Source organism: Oratosquilla oratoria, chromosome 12 (genome assembly GCF_046742065.1).
Source record: "Oratosquilla oratoria isolate Oo_2021 chromosome 12, ASM4674206v1, whole genome shotgun sequence".
Lineage (NCBI taxonomy): Eukaryota > Metazoa > Arthropoda > Malacostraca > Stomatopoda > Squillidae > Oratosquilla > Oratosquilla oratoria.
In genome coordinates this window covers 1,816,447-1,835,937 of record NC_134788.1, presented here as the reverse complement: position 1 = coordinate 1,835,937, position 19,491 = coordinate 1,816,447, and the positions used below count along the sequence as shown (strand labels likewise).

At 38.9% G+C, this 19,491-nt stretch overlaps 1 protein-coding gene across 1 annotated transcript; it reads right to left on the bottom strand.

The window, feature by feature from the left end:
* Positions 1-1,291: 1,291 nt before the first annotated feature.
* Positions 1,292-19,062, bottom strand: LOC143030891 (uncharacterized). The gene is made up of 2 exons (XM_076194132.1): positions 18,599-19,062; positions 1,292-3,232 (listed from the first exon to the last, which is right to left on the bottom strand). The coding sequence occupies exon 2, from the start codon at positions 3,086-3,088 to the stop codon at positions 1,295-1,297; it is 1,794 nt and encodes a 597-aa protein (XP_076050247.1). The 5' UTR covers positions 3,089-3,232; positions 18,599-19,062; the 3' UTR covers positions 1,292-1,294.
* Between the last annotated feature and the right edge of the window lie 429 nt (positions 19,063-19,491).

Here is a 19,491-nt window from a genome sequence, read left to right as displayed (position 1 = left end):
TCCTCCAGGTGTTCTGCGTTAAGTGGAAAAAACAACAACCGTGGCACTGAACGTGATCCCCGAATACAGTCCGGATAGCATTCACAGTCGCGAGTTCGAAATCGGTTGCGATTGTCGTAGGATCAAGATTGAATCCTAGTGTGGCACACTGTTCAACAATGGCTTGGAACACTTCTTCATATATGCTCTGAGTTTTGCCAGAAAGAATGGCGTAGACACATGTTATCTTCGACTCGCCTAAAGGGCAACGAATTAAATAGAGTTGATGAAAGAGTTTCGGAGCAGTCCGGGATGTGCCATCCATAAACCATTGAGTGGAACGAGCAAGATAACGCAATCCCTCTTCAGTTGCAAAGACAATAACCCGTCTACTGCTATCAGCACCACTATCAAAGAACATGAACTCCTGACCATCAAACATAGTCCATGAATCGTAGTTTTCAATCTTGCAGACAAGCGGGATCTTTCGGAGGAGCGTGGCGCTTATGGTTGCGAATCGTGCGATTCACAGACTCTGAGTTTCCAATCTCAGCACGCGCTGCGACAGGAAGATTAACAACAGTATCGGCAATAATCTGACTTGGCTTTCCTCTGGTGGCAGAAGCGTTCTCATTCAGTTGAACTCTGGCCTTCGTGGCATCTACTTTAGAAGTATTAGAATTATGACTATGTTTTGTACCTCTGATTTCAATAGATATATCCAAGTCCGTGTACAGTGTTGCACTGCATTTCATAGCTTTTCTCCTTGAACACTCCCATCGTATAGACGTTTTGTTCACACTCTTCTTCGTGTACATATGACCATCGTAACAAACTTTCTGTCCACCTTTGTTGTTTTTGATCATTTCCATGTTGAAATATATATATCCACACAGATGAGTACACACTAATGATATGAATGATACTGTGATGAATGTGGGACTTGTATACCCACACCATTAGGGAAGTCTACTTCACACCTTTAATGCAATTAAACACCTTAACCTCACGGAATGTGAAACCAACTCACCGGGCCCTTTGAACTAGGTTTTATTTAAAACAAGTATTACTGTTATTAATAAGAATTATCATCTATAAATTGGGGGCTTTTTTCCGGTGGGGCTTCTTTCCGCCCAGGGATCTTCCTATGTGGGTCTTTTTTCCGGGATTCGTGGATCATCATGTGACATTTGAGGTGACCCTTTTTGTGAAAAAAGTGGAATCACATAGGTCACACTGAAATAGCTTCTCTCATGTGTGAGTCATCATGTGATGTTTGAGATGACCCTTTTGCGAGAAAGCAGAATCACACAAGTTACACTGGAATGGCTGTGTGGGTCCTCATGTGACGTTTCAGATCACCCTTGTTTGAGAAAGCAGAATCACACAAGTCACACTGGAAAGGCTTCTCTCCTGTGTGGGTCATCAGGTGACGTTTCAGATCACCCTTACGTGAGAAAACAGAATCACACAAGTTACACTGGAATGGCTTCTCTCCTGTGTGGGTCATCATGTGACTTTTGAGAGTACTCTTTTGTGAGAAAGCAAAATCACACAACTCACACTGGAAAGGCTTCTCTCCTGTGTGGGTCATCATGTGATATTTGAGACTACCCTTTTGTGAGAAAACAGAATCACACAAGTTACACTGGAATGGCTTCTCTCCTGTGTGGGTCATCATGTGATATTTGAGACCACTCTTTTGTAAGAAAGCAGAATCACACAAGTTACACCGGAAAGGCTCCTCTCCTGTGTGGGTCATCATGTGATCTTTGAGATTACCCTTACGTGAGAAAGCAGAATCACACAAGTCACACTGGAAATGTTTCTCTCCTATGTGGGTCATCATGTGACGTTTGAGACCACCCTTTTGTGAGAAAGCAGAATCACACAAGTTACACTGGAAAGGCTTCTCTCCTTTGTGGGTCATCATGTGATGTTTGAGATGATCCTTACGTGAGAAAGCGGAATCACACATGTCACACTGGAATGGTTTCTCTCCTGTGTGGGTCATCATGTGACTTTTAAGGAGACCCTTTCGTGAGAAAGCGGAATCACACATATCACACTGGAATGGTTTCTCTCCTCTGTGGGTCACCATGTGACTTTTGAGGAGACCCTTACCTGAGAAAGCGGAATCACACATGTCACACTGGAATGGCTTCTCTCCTGTGTGGGTCATCATATGATCTTTGAGATGATGCTTTTGTGAGAAAGCAGAATCACACATGTCACACTGAAATGGCTTCTCTCCTGTGTGGCTCATCATGTGACGTTTGAGAACAACCTTTCGTGAGAAAGCGGAATCACACAGGTCACACTGGAATGGCTTCTCTCCTGTGTGGGTCACCATGTGACGTTTGAGAACACCCTTTTGTGAGAAAGCGGAATCACACGTGTCACACTGGAATGGCTTCTCTCCTGTGTGGCTCATCATGTGTCGTTTGAGATCACGTTTTTGTGAGAAAGCGGAATCACACATGTCACACTGGAATGGCTTCTCTCCTGTGTGGGTCATCATGTGACGTTTGAGAACACCCTTTCGTGAAAAAGCGGAATCACACATGCCACACTGGAATGGCTTCTCTCCTGTGTGGGTCACCATGTGACGTTTGAGAACACCCTTTTGTGAGAAAGCGGAATCACACGTGTCACACTGGAATGGCTTCTCTCCTGTGTGGGTCATCATGTGACGTTTGAGATCACGCTTTTGTGAGAAAGCAGAATCACACGTGTCACACTGGAATGGCTTCTCTCCTGTGTGGGCCATCATATGATTTTTGAGATGATACTTTAGTGAGAAAGCAGAATCACACATGTCACACTGGAATGGCTTCTCTCCTGTGTGGGTCATCATGTGACTTTTAAGATTACTCTTTCTGGAGAAAGCAGAATCACACATGTCACACTGGAATGGTTTCTCTCCTGTGTGGGTCATCATATGATCTTTGAGATGATGCTTTTGTGAGAAAGCAGAATCACACATGTCACACTGAAATAGCTTCTCTCCTGTGTGGGTCATCATATGATATTTGCGATAACTCTTTTGTGAGAAAGCAGAATCACACAAGTCACACTGGAAAGGCTTCTCTACTATGTGGGTCATCATGTGATATACGTGACAATCTTTGGCAAAATATAGGTCACACTAGAAAGGCTTCTCTCCTGTGTGGGCCATCACTTGATGTTTAAGATGAGTTGTGAGATAGCCGAGCTATCGATGATACATCGGGTTTTCTTTGTTGATACCTTTCTGAAAAAAAAATGAGATTAACTTTTAGAGATCTATAATAGTAGGACTGTTGGTGTTTTGCACACAAACCATTTCATACATGCCATCCTCTATTATAAGAATAATTTGCCTAAAAACACATAGTAAAATCGATTATCAAAATGGCCAACTGGTCATTATAGCGGTGTTTGCTTTGTTAGCCTAGTTGTGGGTTGAAATTCCATACTTCTCCCCTACTCAAAAGAGTAATCATTAATTACCTACGATGCACTTCGTAGTGGGACTCTCACCTACATGGAGGAGGTGGGGTTTAGGGTGGATTCAACCCTGCCCCTCAATCAACCAGTACTAAAACAAACTTTTTAGAATATCTTATCGACTAACGGTTTATGTCTATAGTAATTGCATGTCTGACATGGGAGAATGTAAACACTGAACACGTTTGATACGTCACCTTATCTATATCTACCAATTGGGCAGCAGCGATCAGAACCAATGAACAACTACACCAATTGAAGCAACCTTTAACGCAGAGGCACACTACTTGCTTTGCTGTCGAAATCTTGCGCACGTCACATAGAGAGTGTTTTGCAGATGACTTTTTGGGCTAACGGCAAACAAAAAGGAAGACAAAGCGTCCCGCCGAGCTTTCTCCTATGTTAACAAAATAATAAATACAATAAAATGCAACTTGTACAACAAGTGAAATACACACTTGCACAAAAAAGGAAATCAATTAAATCACGTTCATACACAGTGACCTTCGTTCACTCTGTACTCTCTCACATTATCTTTTTTCTGTCATTGTGTTCCTAGTGCCTAGATACATTGGATTTAAACCTATGCACCTATTTACGCTAATTTCTTTTGTCGTCCACATTTCTATGAATAATCTCCTTTTCTTCGAGTTGCCTCTGTGTACCACTGTCGCTTCTTCCCGATCAATGTTGTGCTGTAGTTCGTTCATGTGTTTATAAAGTGCTGAGGCTGCATCTTTCCATTTAACTGCCCGATTATGTTCTTCAATTCTTGTGGCGAGTTTCTTATGCGTTTCTCCTGTGTAATCTGCATCACAATCCAAACATCCAATACGGAACACTACGTCCGCCTGCTGAGTGGGTGCTTCCATGCCCCATCCCTACACCAAACCACTTCAAGTTTAAAGGACTACAAAGGAGAAGCATGCCGACAGGATGCGAAAAAAAAACTATAAATAGATAAATAGGTAAAGTTGAATTATAACATATCAGGTAAATAGTAAATAATAAATGGACAAATAAATAATAACAAACGTATTGAGAAATAACCAATAGTGTGAAAAAATGTCACTTTTAATGTTGTCAATTCCCTTCAGAATCTTAGACCTGCATCAAGTCACCTGAGTCTACGCATTTTAGGTAAAATAGATTCATATGTTTTAATCAATTTTCGTATGTTTAATCTTTGATATTTTGAATCAGTTTTGTGGCTCGCCGCTGTACTTTTTCCAATCTGTCAATGTCTTTAATGAAAGTCAGTGACCATAAGAAAACGGCATATTCCAATTGTGGTTGAAGTCATAAGATCACGCAATCAGTTCTGGAATCTTGTTTGCTTTCTCAGAGCCAGAAATATACTGTTTAGATGATTTGAGATCGTTGCTGATAATTAACCCGAGATCCTTCACTATCCACTTTTGTTAACGAATTTATATAAAAAAAAATTGTAATCGTACTTACTGTTATTTATACCTATGTGCATAACCTTGCATTTAGTTGTGTAAAATTCCATTAGCCACTTTTCAGACCATTAGTTTTAGTGATCATTTGCCATTCCACACAGTTTTGTATCACCAGCAAATTTGGACACGATAGATTTCAGTACGTGGTCTATATCATTGATATATACTATGAATAAAAGTGGCCAAAGAACGGAACCCTGAGGAACTCCACTTTGTAAGAACATCTTTGTCTCCGCGAGTTCGGTGGATTATATTAGAAATGTAAAGGTCATGACGCCTAGAAAAGAGAAACCAAGTATCAAGAAAGTAGTATTCCAGTTGCTTGAACTGTGATATCCTCTCATTGATCCTTGTGGCTTTAACATATGTTGTACTACTTGTGTAAAAAAAAAAATCTTGATTGCTATTAACAGCTTTCCTCCTATCCCATATATCTGTACAACCTCCCACAGTGCCTTTCCGTCTACCATGTTAAAACCCTTTTCCAAATACTAAAAGGCCCAAATTAATCTTAACCCCTTGCTAAAGCTTCCTCACATGTCCGTCTGCGTGCACGATAATTCGTAGAAAGACAATTGGTCGAATAGGACAATTCGTCGACACGACGTTTCGTCGAACGTGACGTTTCGTCGACACGTAAAAAAAATTGTACTTTTGGTGTTATATTTCTAGAATATTTGGTAACATTTGTGTTCTGTGTGAAATTTCCGATCATTTGATGTATTACTCAACATAATTGAATTACCAGGCTCAGAGTTATAAATGTTTGAAGTTTTAGACAATTGCACTTTTCGACGACACCTTACTTTGTCGCCATTTGAGCCATCTTGATCATCCAGATCAGCAGTAGATCATCACCAGAGCCAGCCTATTCTCCAAGCAGATCAGCAGATTTTCTTGGAAGGATCAGCAATGGAATGTAAAATTGGATTGGATATTTCCAATTTATTGGTGGACAGAACATTATCTTCTGTGATAGCTCGACCTTTACAAGTACGATCAGAGCAATTCCAGTAAATCTTCGTGGCTCGTTCACGATCTTTGGTGTAGGTGTAGCCTTCAAAAAGCAGACGTACACCACCACGAGATGTTTTGCAAAATTCAGCCATTATCAAAGTTTATCAAAGAGTGTTCTGATTTTTGTAGTTTGTGGTCAGACATTGTCGACCATTGGAAGAGTGCACGACATTTGGTCGAAAGACATTGGAACACAGCCATGAAAGAAATCCTGAACAACTGTGATATGCTAGTGTGTACGGAAATACTGTAAAATTATGCTCGCCAAAACTTACTTTGATGTATTTAACATATAATGTGTAATTATTTTATCTTATTGCAATGTCTCAGTGTCGCCAATCAATGAACAAATGGTGGCATAACAAGTCCTAAATGCTCCTTTTAATTCATTTGATATTGTAACTTTTTCTCACGAAATGTCATCTAAACTACTCTAGCATTCCTCCAAAATGAAAATATATGAATATATTTATTAGATTAGTACTTTAAATGTATTTTTAATATCTGTCGACGAAATGTCACGTTCGACGAATTGTCCTGTCGCCCAATTGTCGCTGTCGACCAACTGTCGTAGACCCGTCTGTCTTACCACGAAAATCAGACTTTGCACAACACGTAAACGCTCTCAATGAGCAGACGCTAAGTCATCGACTTGAACCCAAGTTGCTGGTTCCTTCTGAGGTTTTGATTCCTAATAACCAAAGTTGCTCCCCGAGTGAATTGAACTTGCACTTGATCGCACATTTGTTTATTGTTTAACTTTACCTATTCATTATTTATGTTACTAATATTTCTATTCATGTGTTCATTTACAGTTATGTTTTCTCGCACCCGGCCTAGTTATGGACCAAAAGGTCCCCTATCGGCATACTCCTCTTTTTTAATCCTTTGTAAATAGAAATGGTTACCCTCATAAACATGTATGCACATCATACCCACACCGTTGACAGTGTCCCAGCCCTGTATCCCACAGCAAAATACTGCCTAACCGTGAGGAGGTGCACATGCATGTATCCATGCAACTCGCCAACAACCACCACTTGACTACTATTAATGTTGGTCACTGATTACTTAGTTGGTCATATCAATACACAACCATATGAATTTCATATATTGGAAACTCCCCAAAATTGGAAAACTGCTCATTATAATGGTGCTGGCCACTACCCTTTCCTATTCTTTCACTACAATGTATACAAACACATAGTTGCCAGACCAACTCCGCCATGAGCCACTGTCCAATCCGTGTACCAGTTACAATTGCTGGCAATATTACAAACCAATACCGAAGGTATATTGCCCTGAGACTCACTCCAGGAAAGATATGACATAAAAACATAATCAAAAATAATTCTATACAGAACTGTCAGCGACACTAGAGCTCATGGAGGAGTCATATAACTCAAATTATCTAACACAAAAGTTCTCACGACTCATTCAGATCATCAGGTGGAAATTACTGGACTCCATCAAATACATGTATATAAATTAATTATAAACTATCATCAGTCACAAAATGATCTTGTAAATTTCACGAAAACAACTAATTCAACAATACAAGAGAAGAGATCACAACTCGGCAAGGAAATGTTGACAGCCTTTTTATAGAAATTAAACAAAGAAATTCCATCACTAGAGCTAACCAAAAGAAATGTATTAATCTGAATGGCGGCCATATTATCCATGCCATTTCAACGGTTACATTAATTCGACCAAGATTCTCACCCCTGACCAAGAGGAACTACTTAAATTAGGGTTCAACTGCCTTATTATATCTAACCTCAAAAAAGTTACAAAAAAGAAGAGAATATGAAGTTTTTATGGATGACGTTAAGATTTGTTCTGTCCACTGTGGGTCATCACGTGACGTTTGAGATCACTCTTTCGTGAGAAAGCTGTACCACACATGTCACACTGGAAAGTCTTCTCTCCAGTGTGGGTCATTATGTGGTATTGAATAGCACTATTTTCCGAGTATGTTGCATCAAACAGGTCACATTTGAAAGTCTTCTCTCCATTGTGGGTCATTATGTGATATTTGAGAGCACTCCTTTCTGAGTATGCTGCATCACACAGGTCACACTTGAAAGGCTTCTGTCTAGTGTGGTTCATCATGTGACGTTTGAGGTGCTCCTTTCGTGGGAAAGTTGCATCACACAGGTCACATTGGAAAGGTTTTTCCCCACTGTGGGTCATTGCGTGGTATTTGAGAGGACTCTTTTGTCAGAAAGCTGCTTCACACATGCCACATTCGAAAGGCTTCTCTCCACTGTGGGTCAAAGGATTACAAAGGATTACAAAGGCGGAGCATGCCGACAGGAGACCTTTTGATCCATATCTAGGTCGGATGCGAAAAAAAATCATATTAATAATAAAACAATAAATAAAAACTATAATAATGTAAATAACAAATAAAATACATAGATAAATGCATAGGTATAGTTAAATAATAAACAAGCAGGTAAATAGTAAATAATAATAAATTGACATAATTAATAATAAATGAAAATCAGACTGACAAATGATAACAAAACAAAAACAAATAATATAAGATAAATTATAATCATTACAGCATCTTACTTAGGTATTTATGTAACTGATTCTTAAAGCTTCGAACTGAACTACATTGCACTACCTGTGCAGGAAGTTTATTCCATTCATTTACTACACGGTTGGCAAAGTTGTTTCTACCTACTTCCAAATTGAATCTATTTCCAGACAGTTTGAGACCATTGTTTCTTGTCTGATTCTCATTCAATGTGAAAATTTTGTCACTTTTGATGTTGTCAATTCCCTTTAAAATCTTAAAGACCTGTATCAAGTCACCTCTGAGTCTACGCTTTTTTAGGGAAAACAGATTCATGTGTTTTAGTCGATTTTCGTATGATTTATTTTTGATATTTGGAATCAGTTTTGTGGCTCGCCGTTGTACTTTTTCCAGTCTGTCAATGTCTTTAATGAGATTCGGTGACCATACAGAAACAGCATATTCCAAATGTGGACGAACTAACGATTTATATAGCTTGTTAATGAGTGATGGACTTTTGAAATCAAAAGATCGCGCAATCAGTCCCAGAATCTTATTTGCTTTCTCAGAGGCTGAAATACACTGCTTGGATGATTTGAGGTCGTTACTGATAATTACGCCGAGATCTTTTTCACTATCCACTTTTGTTAACGAATTACCAAATAACTTGTAATCGTACTCACTGTTACTTTTACCTTTGTGCATTACCTTGCATTTACTTGTGTTAAATTTCATTAGCCACTTTTCAGACCATTGCTGTAATTTATCTAAATCTACTTGAATATCACTGTGTGATACTTAAGAGCACACTTTCCTGAAATAAACTGCCTCACACAATTACCATTTGAAAGGTTTCTCTGCAGTGTGGGTCATCATGTGTTCTTTAAGAAAACCCTTTCGTGAGAAAGATGCATCACACAGACCACATTGGAAATGCTCCTCTCCAGTGTGTGGCATCACGTGATATCTAAGAACACTTCCGTGACAAAGTTGTATCACACAGGTCACACTGAGAGCACACTTTCCTGGCAAAACTGCATCGCACTGTTCGCATTTAAAAGGCTTCTCTCCAGTGTGTGTCATCGCGTGATATTGTGTCAGACGCCTCACCAGACCCTATTATATGATGAATATACGCGATCTTAGTATATCCTTTCCCAGGATTTTTTTATATTTACCCTCAACCTGAAAATATATATTATGTTTAACATCTAACTTTTAGAGAGCACGTAATACGAGCAACACGAGTTTATACAAATACAGTTTGGCTTCAACCAAAACGAAGTGGGGGAGGGGAACAAATAACTCGTATCAAACGAGTTTAATGGGAGACATGAAAGGCTGAATAAACACTGCAAAGAGATCGAGGGTAGGCAAGAAAAAGGGGGTCTGTGTATAATGTAGGACACAATGGCATAATTGGAAACAATAATCTTTGACAAATTTTCACAGAGGACCACGTTGGAGAGATTTATGAGGATCCGATATTGATTTCTACAGGAAATCACACGTTTTCCATTTTTCAGTGACCCCACCCCTCCCAATCTCAGGGTTGGTGGTTGACCAGTAAAACTTCGCACAAATACCACCAGAAGCCTACAAATGAAACTACAAAATGTTGATTTCTGACATTCTTAAGAAGTGAATGGCTTCAAGTCAATATATCCTAACCTGTTCCTTCCTACACCTACATTAGCTTAGATTCTCCCTTCCCTCCCATCAATTACTAAAACAAGGGGCACGGTGGGAGTACCTTGCTGACTTACAACTATTCAGTGCAAATAGCGACTTCATATACGTTACAAATATTTGCGTCCCGTAGCAATCTTACCCGTAAATCAACATAAGGACGTAAAAAAAAAATGCTCGTTTTATCCCGCCTATAATACTATATTAGACCAAATTGTAAGAGGCTGGGAGGAAAAAAAAAAAAAAAGAGATGGGCAGAAGACGGGTAAATCATTTATAAACAATAGCCCGACCGAGCTGCGTCACGCCTTTCCATATTGGTTGTAAATAACAGCCAGGGAGCTCGAGTGTACATTTACAATATTGCTGACACGACATTCCTTTGTAGCCTAAGTGAGAATTATGCAGAGTCTCGAGATTATTCCAAGTAAACAATACTGCTGTATAGACTTGAAACAAAGAATCTGATTGGTGAAAGGATGGGGAAAATTCAATTGGTCCACGATGTAAAATCATGCCCATCATTAGACTAAGGAAATCCTTATGTAAATGCAAAGCTCGCGTAGAATCTTGCAAATGTGCTTGATGAAAGGATGGAGAAAATTTATTTGGTTCACGAATGTAAAACCATACCCTTTGGGGAGGATCTTGAATATGAAGTGGTCATTGGACTAAGGAAATCATTATGTAACTGCAAAGCTCACGTAGAATCTTGCATACGTGTTTTTGGGGGGATTCATTTGAAGAACCTCGAGGAGAGAGCGTTGTGTACAATTCGATTTGCCATAAGATATAGAAGATTACTACATTTTCTTTTTCCTTGAAAAAAGACTACAACTAAAAGAAGCGAGTCGCCATTTCCATAAGTGAGTACCCCAAGGACGGCAACAGCGGCAACGAGTAGCGGCATCGAGGGAAAGAACGCACGCAAATAAAACATCTCCGAAGAGAAACACTCAACGGACCCTACTAAAACATCACCGAAGAGGGACCTTTAACACACCCAACGAGAACGCACGTAATTTAACGCACGCAACAAAAACGTCTTCAGAGAGCACTCAAAGCATGCAACTAAAGACTACACCTAAAGAATTTCGTGCGACATGCGTGCTTGCACATGTATTGGTGCAGCCAAGCACTCATCGTACGCAGCGTCTTTCAAGAACCAAACAAGATAATTTGTCTACAAAGAAAATGCAAGCAACTACTTACGAACTCCAAGCAACAGACGGGACCACGTAGTGCACGCAAATCCCTATCCTGGTACGAGGACGAGCTAGTTTGCATCACCTTTGTTAAAGCCTTGGGTCCACTTGAACACCTCTATTAGATCACCCTGCACTCTGCCTCTTTCAAGAAAGTGCAAGTTAAGGTGCCTAAGCCTCTCTTCGTAAGGCAAATTTCTGAGTCCATGTATCATTTTGGTCATTCTTCCCTGTACTGATTCTAGTGAATTGATGTCCATTCTGTGGGACGGAGACCAAAACTGTACCGCATAGTCAAGGATGGGTCTATCACTAGATAGAGTTTAATAATTACTTCTGCACTTCAATTCGTTACCGTCCTAGCAATGAAACCTGATGCTTTGTTAGCTTTATTTTGGCGCTAATGCACTGTTTCCTGGTTTTAAGGTCCGGACTCACTAGAACTCCCAAGTCCCTCTCGCACTCAGTTTTTTCTAAAAGCGCGTTATCTAAGCTGTATTTATTTTCAGGGTTGTGTAGCTCTACGTTTAACACGCTACACTTAGAGATATTGAAGTTCATTTGCCATTTCACCAACAATGTGAACAATTTGTTAAGCTCATCCTGCAGAATATCTGCATCGTCTCCTGACCTAATTAGGCGTCCTATTTTAGTGTCGTCCGCAAACTTACTATCATCACTATCTATCCCCCTCATATTCATTCCTTACACCTTTACTAATCTTTCTTCACTCATTCTTTCCATGTGTCCAAACCATCCTAATACTTTTTCATCAACCCTATCTCCCAGCTAACTTTCCACCCCCGTTCTCCTTCTCACCTCCTCATTTCTCATTCTATCTATCCTAGTAACCCCTATCATACTTCTCAGACATTTCATCTCAAACACATTCAAACTCCTCTCTTCCTCTCTCATGTTCCTTGTTTCTGCTCCATACAGTGCTGTTGGCACAATCGCTCCTTCATATAATCTCCTCTTAGCATTCATTCTCAGATGTCTATTTCTCATTACATTTTTTAATGAACCAAGGTGTTTACTCGCTTCTCTCAATCTACATTCTACCTCCACCCCCACTCCTCCCTTTCCTGCCACATACGCACCCAGGTATCTAAAACTATCCACTTCCTCCAGTCGCTCTCCCTTAATGCTCACTTCCAGCCTACTGCCACATTCACCCCTTGTTCATCTCATCACCTTACTTTTACCCACATTTATCTTTAGCTTTCTTCTATCACATACTCTCCCAAACTCTGTCACCAACTTCCTCAATCCCTCCTCCGTTTCTGCCACAAGCGCAGTGTCGTCCACAAACAACAGCTGGCTCACCTCCCACTTTTCTCCATTTTCTTTAACCATCTCCAATCCCTAACCCACTACCCTTGCATTTACCTCTCGCACTACCCCATCCATATATAAGTTGAACAGCCTGGGCGACAAAACCCATCCTTGACAAAGTCCCACCTTTACCTTGAACCATTCACTCTCTCCATTTCTAATCCTGACACAAGCTCTATTACTCTCATAAAAACTCTTGACAGCTCCTAGAAGCTTTCCCCCTATCCCATATATCTTCACAACCTCCCACAGTGCCTTTCTGTCTACCCTGTCATAAGCCTTTTCCAGATCCATAAAAGCCAAAAAATCCTTAACTTTTCCTATAGCTTTCTCACATATCTGTCTTACCACAAAGATCTGATCTACACAACCTCTACCCATCCTAAATCCACACTGTTCCTCATCAATTACTCCCTCTCTTCCTCTCCTAATCCTCTCAATCAAGATCTTCCCATAAGCCTTCCCAACTACATTTAACAAGCTAATCCCTCTGAAACTACTACATTTACACTTGTCCCCTTTTCCCTTGTAAAGTGGAAATATACAGGCACTCCTCCAGTCCTCCGGTACTCTACCCTCTTTCCAGCAAACATTAAATAACCTCACCAGCCAGTCCACCATCACTGTACCTCCTTTTTTTTTGACATTCTGCATGGCATCCATCCAGACCAGGTGCCTTACCTGCTTTCATTATCTTAACAACTGCCTTCACTTCATCCTTCCTTATTTCTCCTCCATTTTCCTCACTCATCACGGTCATTTTCTTAGCATTTCCTACTGCAACTATCTTTCCCTCCCTATCCTCCTTCACATTTAGCAACTCCCTAAAATATTCTGCCCATCCTCCCCTTACTGCCTTCGTTTCCATTATCATCTCTCTATCTGCACCTTTTACATATTCTTCTCTACTTGATTCACCTCCTCTCCCTCTCTTTCTTTCCAAAACATCTTTTTATTACTTACAAAATTTTCTGTCATACTCTTACCCCACTTCACATCTGCTCTCCTCTTTACCTCCTTTACCTTTTGATTTACTTCTCTTTTCTTTTCTTTGTACCTCTCATATGACTCCCTCGTCCTATTTTGTAACCAATCTGTGAAAGCTTGCTTCTTCTCTTCTACAACCTTCTTTGTTTCCTCATCCCACCATTCACTACCCTTCCTTCTATTTCCTCCTGTCCTTCTTGGTCCACACACCATCCTTGCACACTTTGTGACTCCCTCCTTGAACCATCCCCATTCCTCCTCCACACCTAACTCTACTCTATTCTTCACTCCCTCCCACTCCTCCTTCAGCTTCTTCTTGTACTCCTTCTCCTTTTCATTTAAAGAGTTCACTCTAAGCAACTCCCTACCTTCTGTCCCACTCCTCTTTCTCCATCTATCCTCCACTCTCAACTTACCTTCCACCAAAAAATGATCTGATATTCCCCACCCTCTCCCCTTAGCACATGTACTAAGGGGAGAGGGTGGTTATAACCAGGTTATAACCAGTAAAATGCTAAGGTTGAAACTAGGAATGAAAATCTTGGAACCAATCCACTACTCATTGCAAGGACTAATAGAAAGTCAGTTAAAACATTAGATAAAACTGACTTTTATGTTATTTTGTATAAAAAAAAAGAGCACTTGTACATTCTGGTGATAACTGTAGAAGAATCTGTCTTCCCAGATCTATTGATAGGATTTGCAACATTGAAAAAAGAGGGCATAACAATATGTCATGCTGAGCTAGGGATCTTAGTGAAATCACAGTTAAATAATTTTGGCTAGGCATGAAGAGAGATATTCACTTACATATTGACTATTGCTTGAGATGTACGGAGGTAAAAGGAAATACACCCAAGTCTACTCCTGTGCTATCATATACTACACCACATAACCCTCAGGAAAAATCCACTTAGATACACTTGAGTTGTCTGAAAAGGGTATATGTATTTCTTGCCATTGATTATCTGTCAAGATTTTGCATTTGACAAAACCAATTCCAAATAAGAGAGCCAAAACAATTGCTTCAGTAATATATGAACATGTAATCTGTAATTTCACAACTCCCAAGATCTCAGTTTCAGACAGTGCATCTGAATTTAACAACAAAATCTTGGAAGAATTATGTAAGTTATTTAAGGTAAGCAAAATTAATATGCAAGTCAATTATCCTCAAAGTAGTGGATTGGAATCCTGTGTGTCCTGGAATCCTTTGTGCAAGATTTAGTTGTCGCAATTCTGGTCAAGTCATGTCCTCCCTTGTCCCAATGCCCCAACTTGTAAGAATAATTAACTCACCTAGGAAAGATTGTAATTTCCAACCTTTCTTTGGTGAAGTAAAGCTATCATTCTATCATCTCTTGTAAACTGCATACTTAAGTGTTTCTTCAATAATAACAGAGGTTCCTTTTGCTTCTGAATTTAGATTCAACCTGTACAAACTGATGCCCTTCCCAATGAAAGTAAATAATTCAATTTTTTAACTTGACACAACAGTAATAGATCCACTAAATTACATCCTTTCTCTAGATAACTTAACAGAGGGTACAATCTTTAATGATAACCTTAAAAATTGTAAGATCCCTAACAATATTCTCTATTTGTGCCATGCTTTTATTTTATTTTTATTTTAATGAAGCGGCCCTGCTGTGGATGTGCTGTGACTTGTGATGCTGCCTCTGACCCAGGGCAGTGGACAGGGTGCAGGGATGACCCGTCATCCAGGAGGTGCTAAGATAAGATGGAGGGTGGAGGGGAATGGAGTGTATTTAGGGATGGAATGGGTGGGAATGATTTTATGCCTTTTCCTTTTTGGCTACCTCCCTTGAAAGGGGGAAAAATCCTTGGTATATGTTTGCGTGTGTATGTATTTTTTATTCTATTTATTCATTTATTTATTCATTTATCTATTTATTTATTTTTTTGCTCCATGAAGCATTGAAATAATTTTGTGAAGTTCCACTAGCTAAGAAAATGTCTGTAATACAGAATTGTCACTACAAAAAGGATATTTGTAAACCAGGTTACTTACAGAATATCATGACAATATAAAATCGGTACAAAGGAAGTAAATAAAGTAGTGAGTTCTGAAAAAGACCTTGGAGTGATTATCACAAAGGATATGGTACCTGATAAACAGATAGAACAAACTGCTATGACCAACAAAGAGGGCCTTTACCTACTTGGACGAAGGAATGGTAAAGAAACTAGTAATCACACCAATAAGGCCAAAACTGGAGTACAGTATGCAGCAACACTATGGACACCATCCCAGTACTGAAAAGAATATAAAGAAATTCTAAACAGCAATTACAAATATGGCCCCAACACTTTCAAAACTGCCATATGAAGAGATTGTTAAAGTTGGAAATGCCAACTCTGGAACAAAGAAGAAAAATAGGCGACCTACTGACCATCTATAGAATCATGAGAGAAATGGTCATTAATACAGAAACTGACAAGCTGGAAAGGATATGCAACAAAGTGCCACATGACAATGTCCACAGTCCTACATTTTCTTTCTTATTATCATAAAACAATTTCTATAGATGTAGAGTAAATGATTCATATGCATCAAGGATAAAATCATCATTATATTTTGCACTTCTATTTCATTTATCAAAACTGCACAAAAAGCATATTTTTGCACTTCTATTTCATAAATACATTAAAACCATACAAAAACTAAGTGGATATAGTACAATAACAAGAATAAATAAAAAGAATTTAAACCATTAGAATTGTCCAATCAGAAATAAAGTCTTAAATCAGAGTATGACCAAAGTAATATAAAGCCAGCATGCACAGTATGAAAAGTGGAACAACTATTATCCTATTTTTCATTTTATCATTATCATTTTATTATTATTACTATTATTATTTTGGTTGGAAAATAATACCTCCTCTGTATGGACACCTTAATTCCCTAAAAAGGGAAGACAATAATGTGGCCAATAATTGCACAGGATGCAACCTGCCTACCTACATAGAAACGTCAGAGATGGGAGTAAAAGAACTTTCAAAAAAGCCTCCCAAGATCAAATGAAGAATTCTTTTCAGATATCAGTTTCAACATCTGATCAATTTGGAACATCAACAATTCAACGTCATCAGCTTAATTAATTTTAATTTCATATGTCCACTTTTCTATTTCTGTGTTGGGAAATGGAATAAGAAGTGCAAAATATGCAATTGTTTGTGTTTTTATACAGGGATTACCTTTGTCTTGTGGCATTTTGTACATAATACCTGACTTTAGTAAATATCACCTTACTGGTTTACAAGAGTTTCACGCAAGAACTTGAGGTAAATTAGGTGAAAAAATAATGTATTCCATAATCCAAAGTCACACTATACTTAAGGATGTAAATCGCAATATCCACAAAACACTCAACAGGCTATTAGACTTGATTTTTTTTTTTTACAATAGTTTTCCTGTTGATTTCATTAAATCGGGTGTTCTGTTTCAATCAGAAAACACTTGTTTGTACCAATCCCAACCCTTATACCAGTCATGTCTGAGGACTGCATTGGGAAATAAGTATTTAGAATTATAGAGGAGTGCAAAGACAGTGATTAATGAAAGAAACAAGGACAACATTGTTCAAATAACACAATAAAAGAAGCAGTTTTCTCCAATTCTGACCATACCTAAGATTAGAGAACACAATCACAGGAGGGTTCACTATTCTTTAAAAGATTATTGGGTTCGATATTCTTTACATTAGTATAATCAGGTTTGCTGTTCTTGATATAGATATGTTGGGTTTGCTAATCTTGACATTACCTGAATTAGGGAATACTGTGGGTTGGGTTAGGTTATGTTGGGATAGCCATTCTTTATATGAGGATCATTGGGGTCACTGCTCTTGACATGATCCATATATTTTTTTCCCAACAGTTTTCCTGTTAATTTGACCAAATTGGGTGTTCCATTTCAATTGGAAATCACTTGTTTGTACTAAACCTCCACCCACCCCCATCTGGGAACTGCATTGGGAAATAAGTATTGCGATTTAGAGGAGCATGCAAAGCCAGTGATTAATGAAAGAAATGACAACACTGTTCAAATAAACGATAAATCAATCACAGTATTCTCCTATTCTGACTATATATAACCTACCCAGTCCCTCTCTCCCTCATGGCAAATAGATTTTTCAATAATATTTGTTCATTTTGTTTCTTGTATTCAATATGAGATAAGTTAAAACAAGATAATTTTCATTCTCTTCCATACATATATATCTTTTACAATAATGTATACTTATGATTCTACATAATTCTAAGTATTCACAAATATGTTTGCTAGTCTGCAACCCTTCCCTATATCATGTGCCGGCCCATGCTTAGATACAATAAATTCATAGTAACATCAGCAACGATTTTCAAAACACTAAGACGAGCATCTCTCTCTCTCTCTCTCTCCCTCACCAACAATTAGGTTAGGTTACATTATGTTAAATCTCAAGGCTGCAATTCTTACCTGTATCACAACTAGTTTTATCATTTTGAGTATTTTCCACCCCAGATATGAGTACCACAAATCAACAGTAACATCAGCGGTGATTAGAAAAGACTAGCATGCATCTTAACATATACCTAATTCTACACCTAAGTCAAAATTCTTATTCAGTACTTGGAATTGTTCTTAAACATCAGCATATACTGTTAACTACTTCCTAGTTCTTAATAAGGGGATATTGTTATTTGACAGCCCCATCTAAATTTTTTGAAATGCTGGCTTTCTTTCAACAGAACAATACCTAATTTGATCTCATTACTAACCTACAGCATTCTAAAGTATCCATCACCTAGACAGCTACAGCAATAATGGCCTGCAACTTCCAGGCATCAAACTAATCATGTAGGCTCTGTCTGGCAAACGCCTACAATCATCTTTTCCTTACCTGTGTGGTTTCCTTCTTTGCTTACAATTTTCATGACACAAATGTCTAAACTATTTCAAATATCCTTGCAAATGTACAGAGGCACTTTTAGAAATGTTTTGACATGGTTTACCCGTACTTAACAAAAATATTTGTAATCATAAGCTCTATCAAGGGGTAACTAATCTGCTTTGGTTTCATAATTCAGAAATCCGCCTCCTTACGATCTGACTGTTCACAAGCTGTAGTTTACTTAAAACTCCTGCTCAATGTAGGAAGTAGTGGTGAGATATTAGCAGAAGTTGTTTTTTTTTCCATCAAGGGCATGTGTGAAATAGAAGTCTTGCTCACAGGCATACTAAAGCTGTCTAAGAACATCGGTTATGATGTGAAGATATGTGGGGTTTGATTGTTAATGTAGGATTTGTTGGATATTGTTCCTATCCTATATCAATATACTTAACACTGCTGATTGAAGAACTGGATCAATCTGTTGCGTAGAGATGTGTATGCACCTTAACTTACACTGGAAAAACGAAGAGAGTGACGTGATCTAATATATATTCAAACGGGTCAAGATTATCATTTAGACAGCAGGGCAGTACTCATAGTAATGGCCTCTTGCAGTCTCCTCCGGTCTTCGGGGAGCCGTGTCGTCGGTTGGTTTTCCTCCTCTCAGGGCGATAGTGTCATTACACTCTAGGAGGTAGTGAAGGAGGAAGAGGTTGGTCATACCGAAGTGTTCGCAGTCTCTTTTCTGCCGTCCGTCTCACTACTTTCCCTCAGCACTTGTATCCCAACCCGAGTCTTGTGAATCTGACGATTGCATAGGATGCAAGCGAGGGAACGGGGACTGACCGCTCTACCATGTGATTTACAAAGTTCTATCTTAGTTACAACAGTGAAGCCAATAA

Bases quoted from the DNA above. Each gene is read 5' to 3' on its own strand.
- LOC143030891 (XM_076194132.1), bottom strand. From the start codon at position 3,088: ATGATGACCCACATAGTAGAGAAGCCTTTCCAGTGTGACTTGTGTGAT.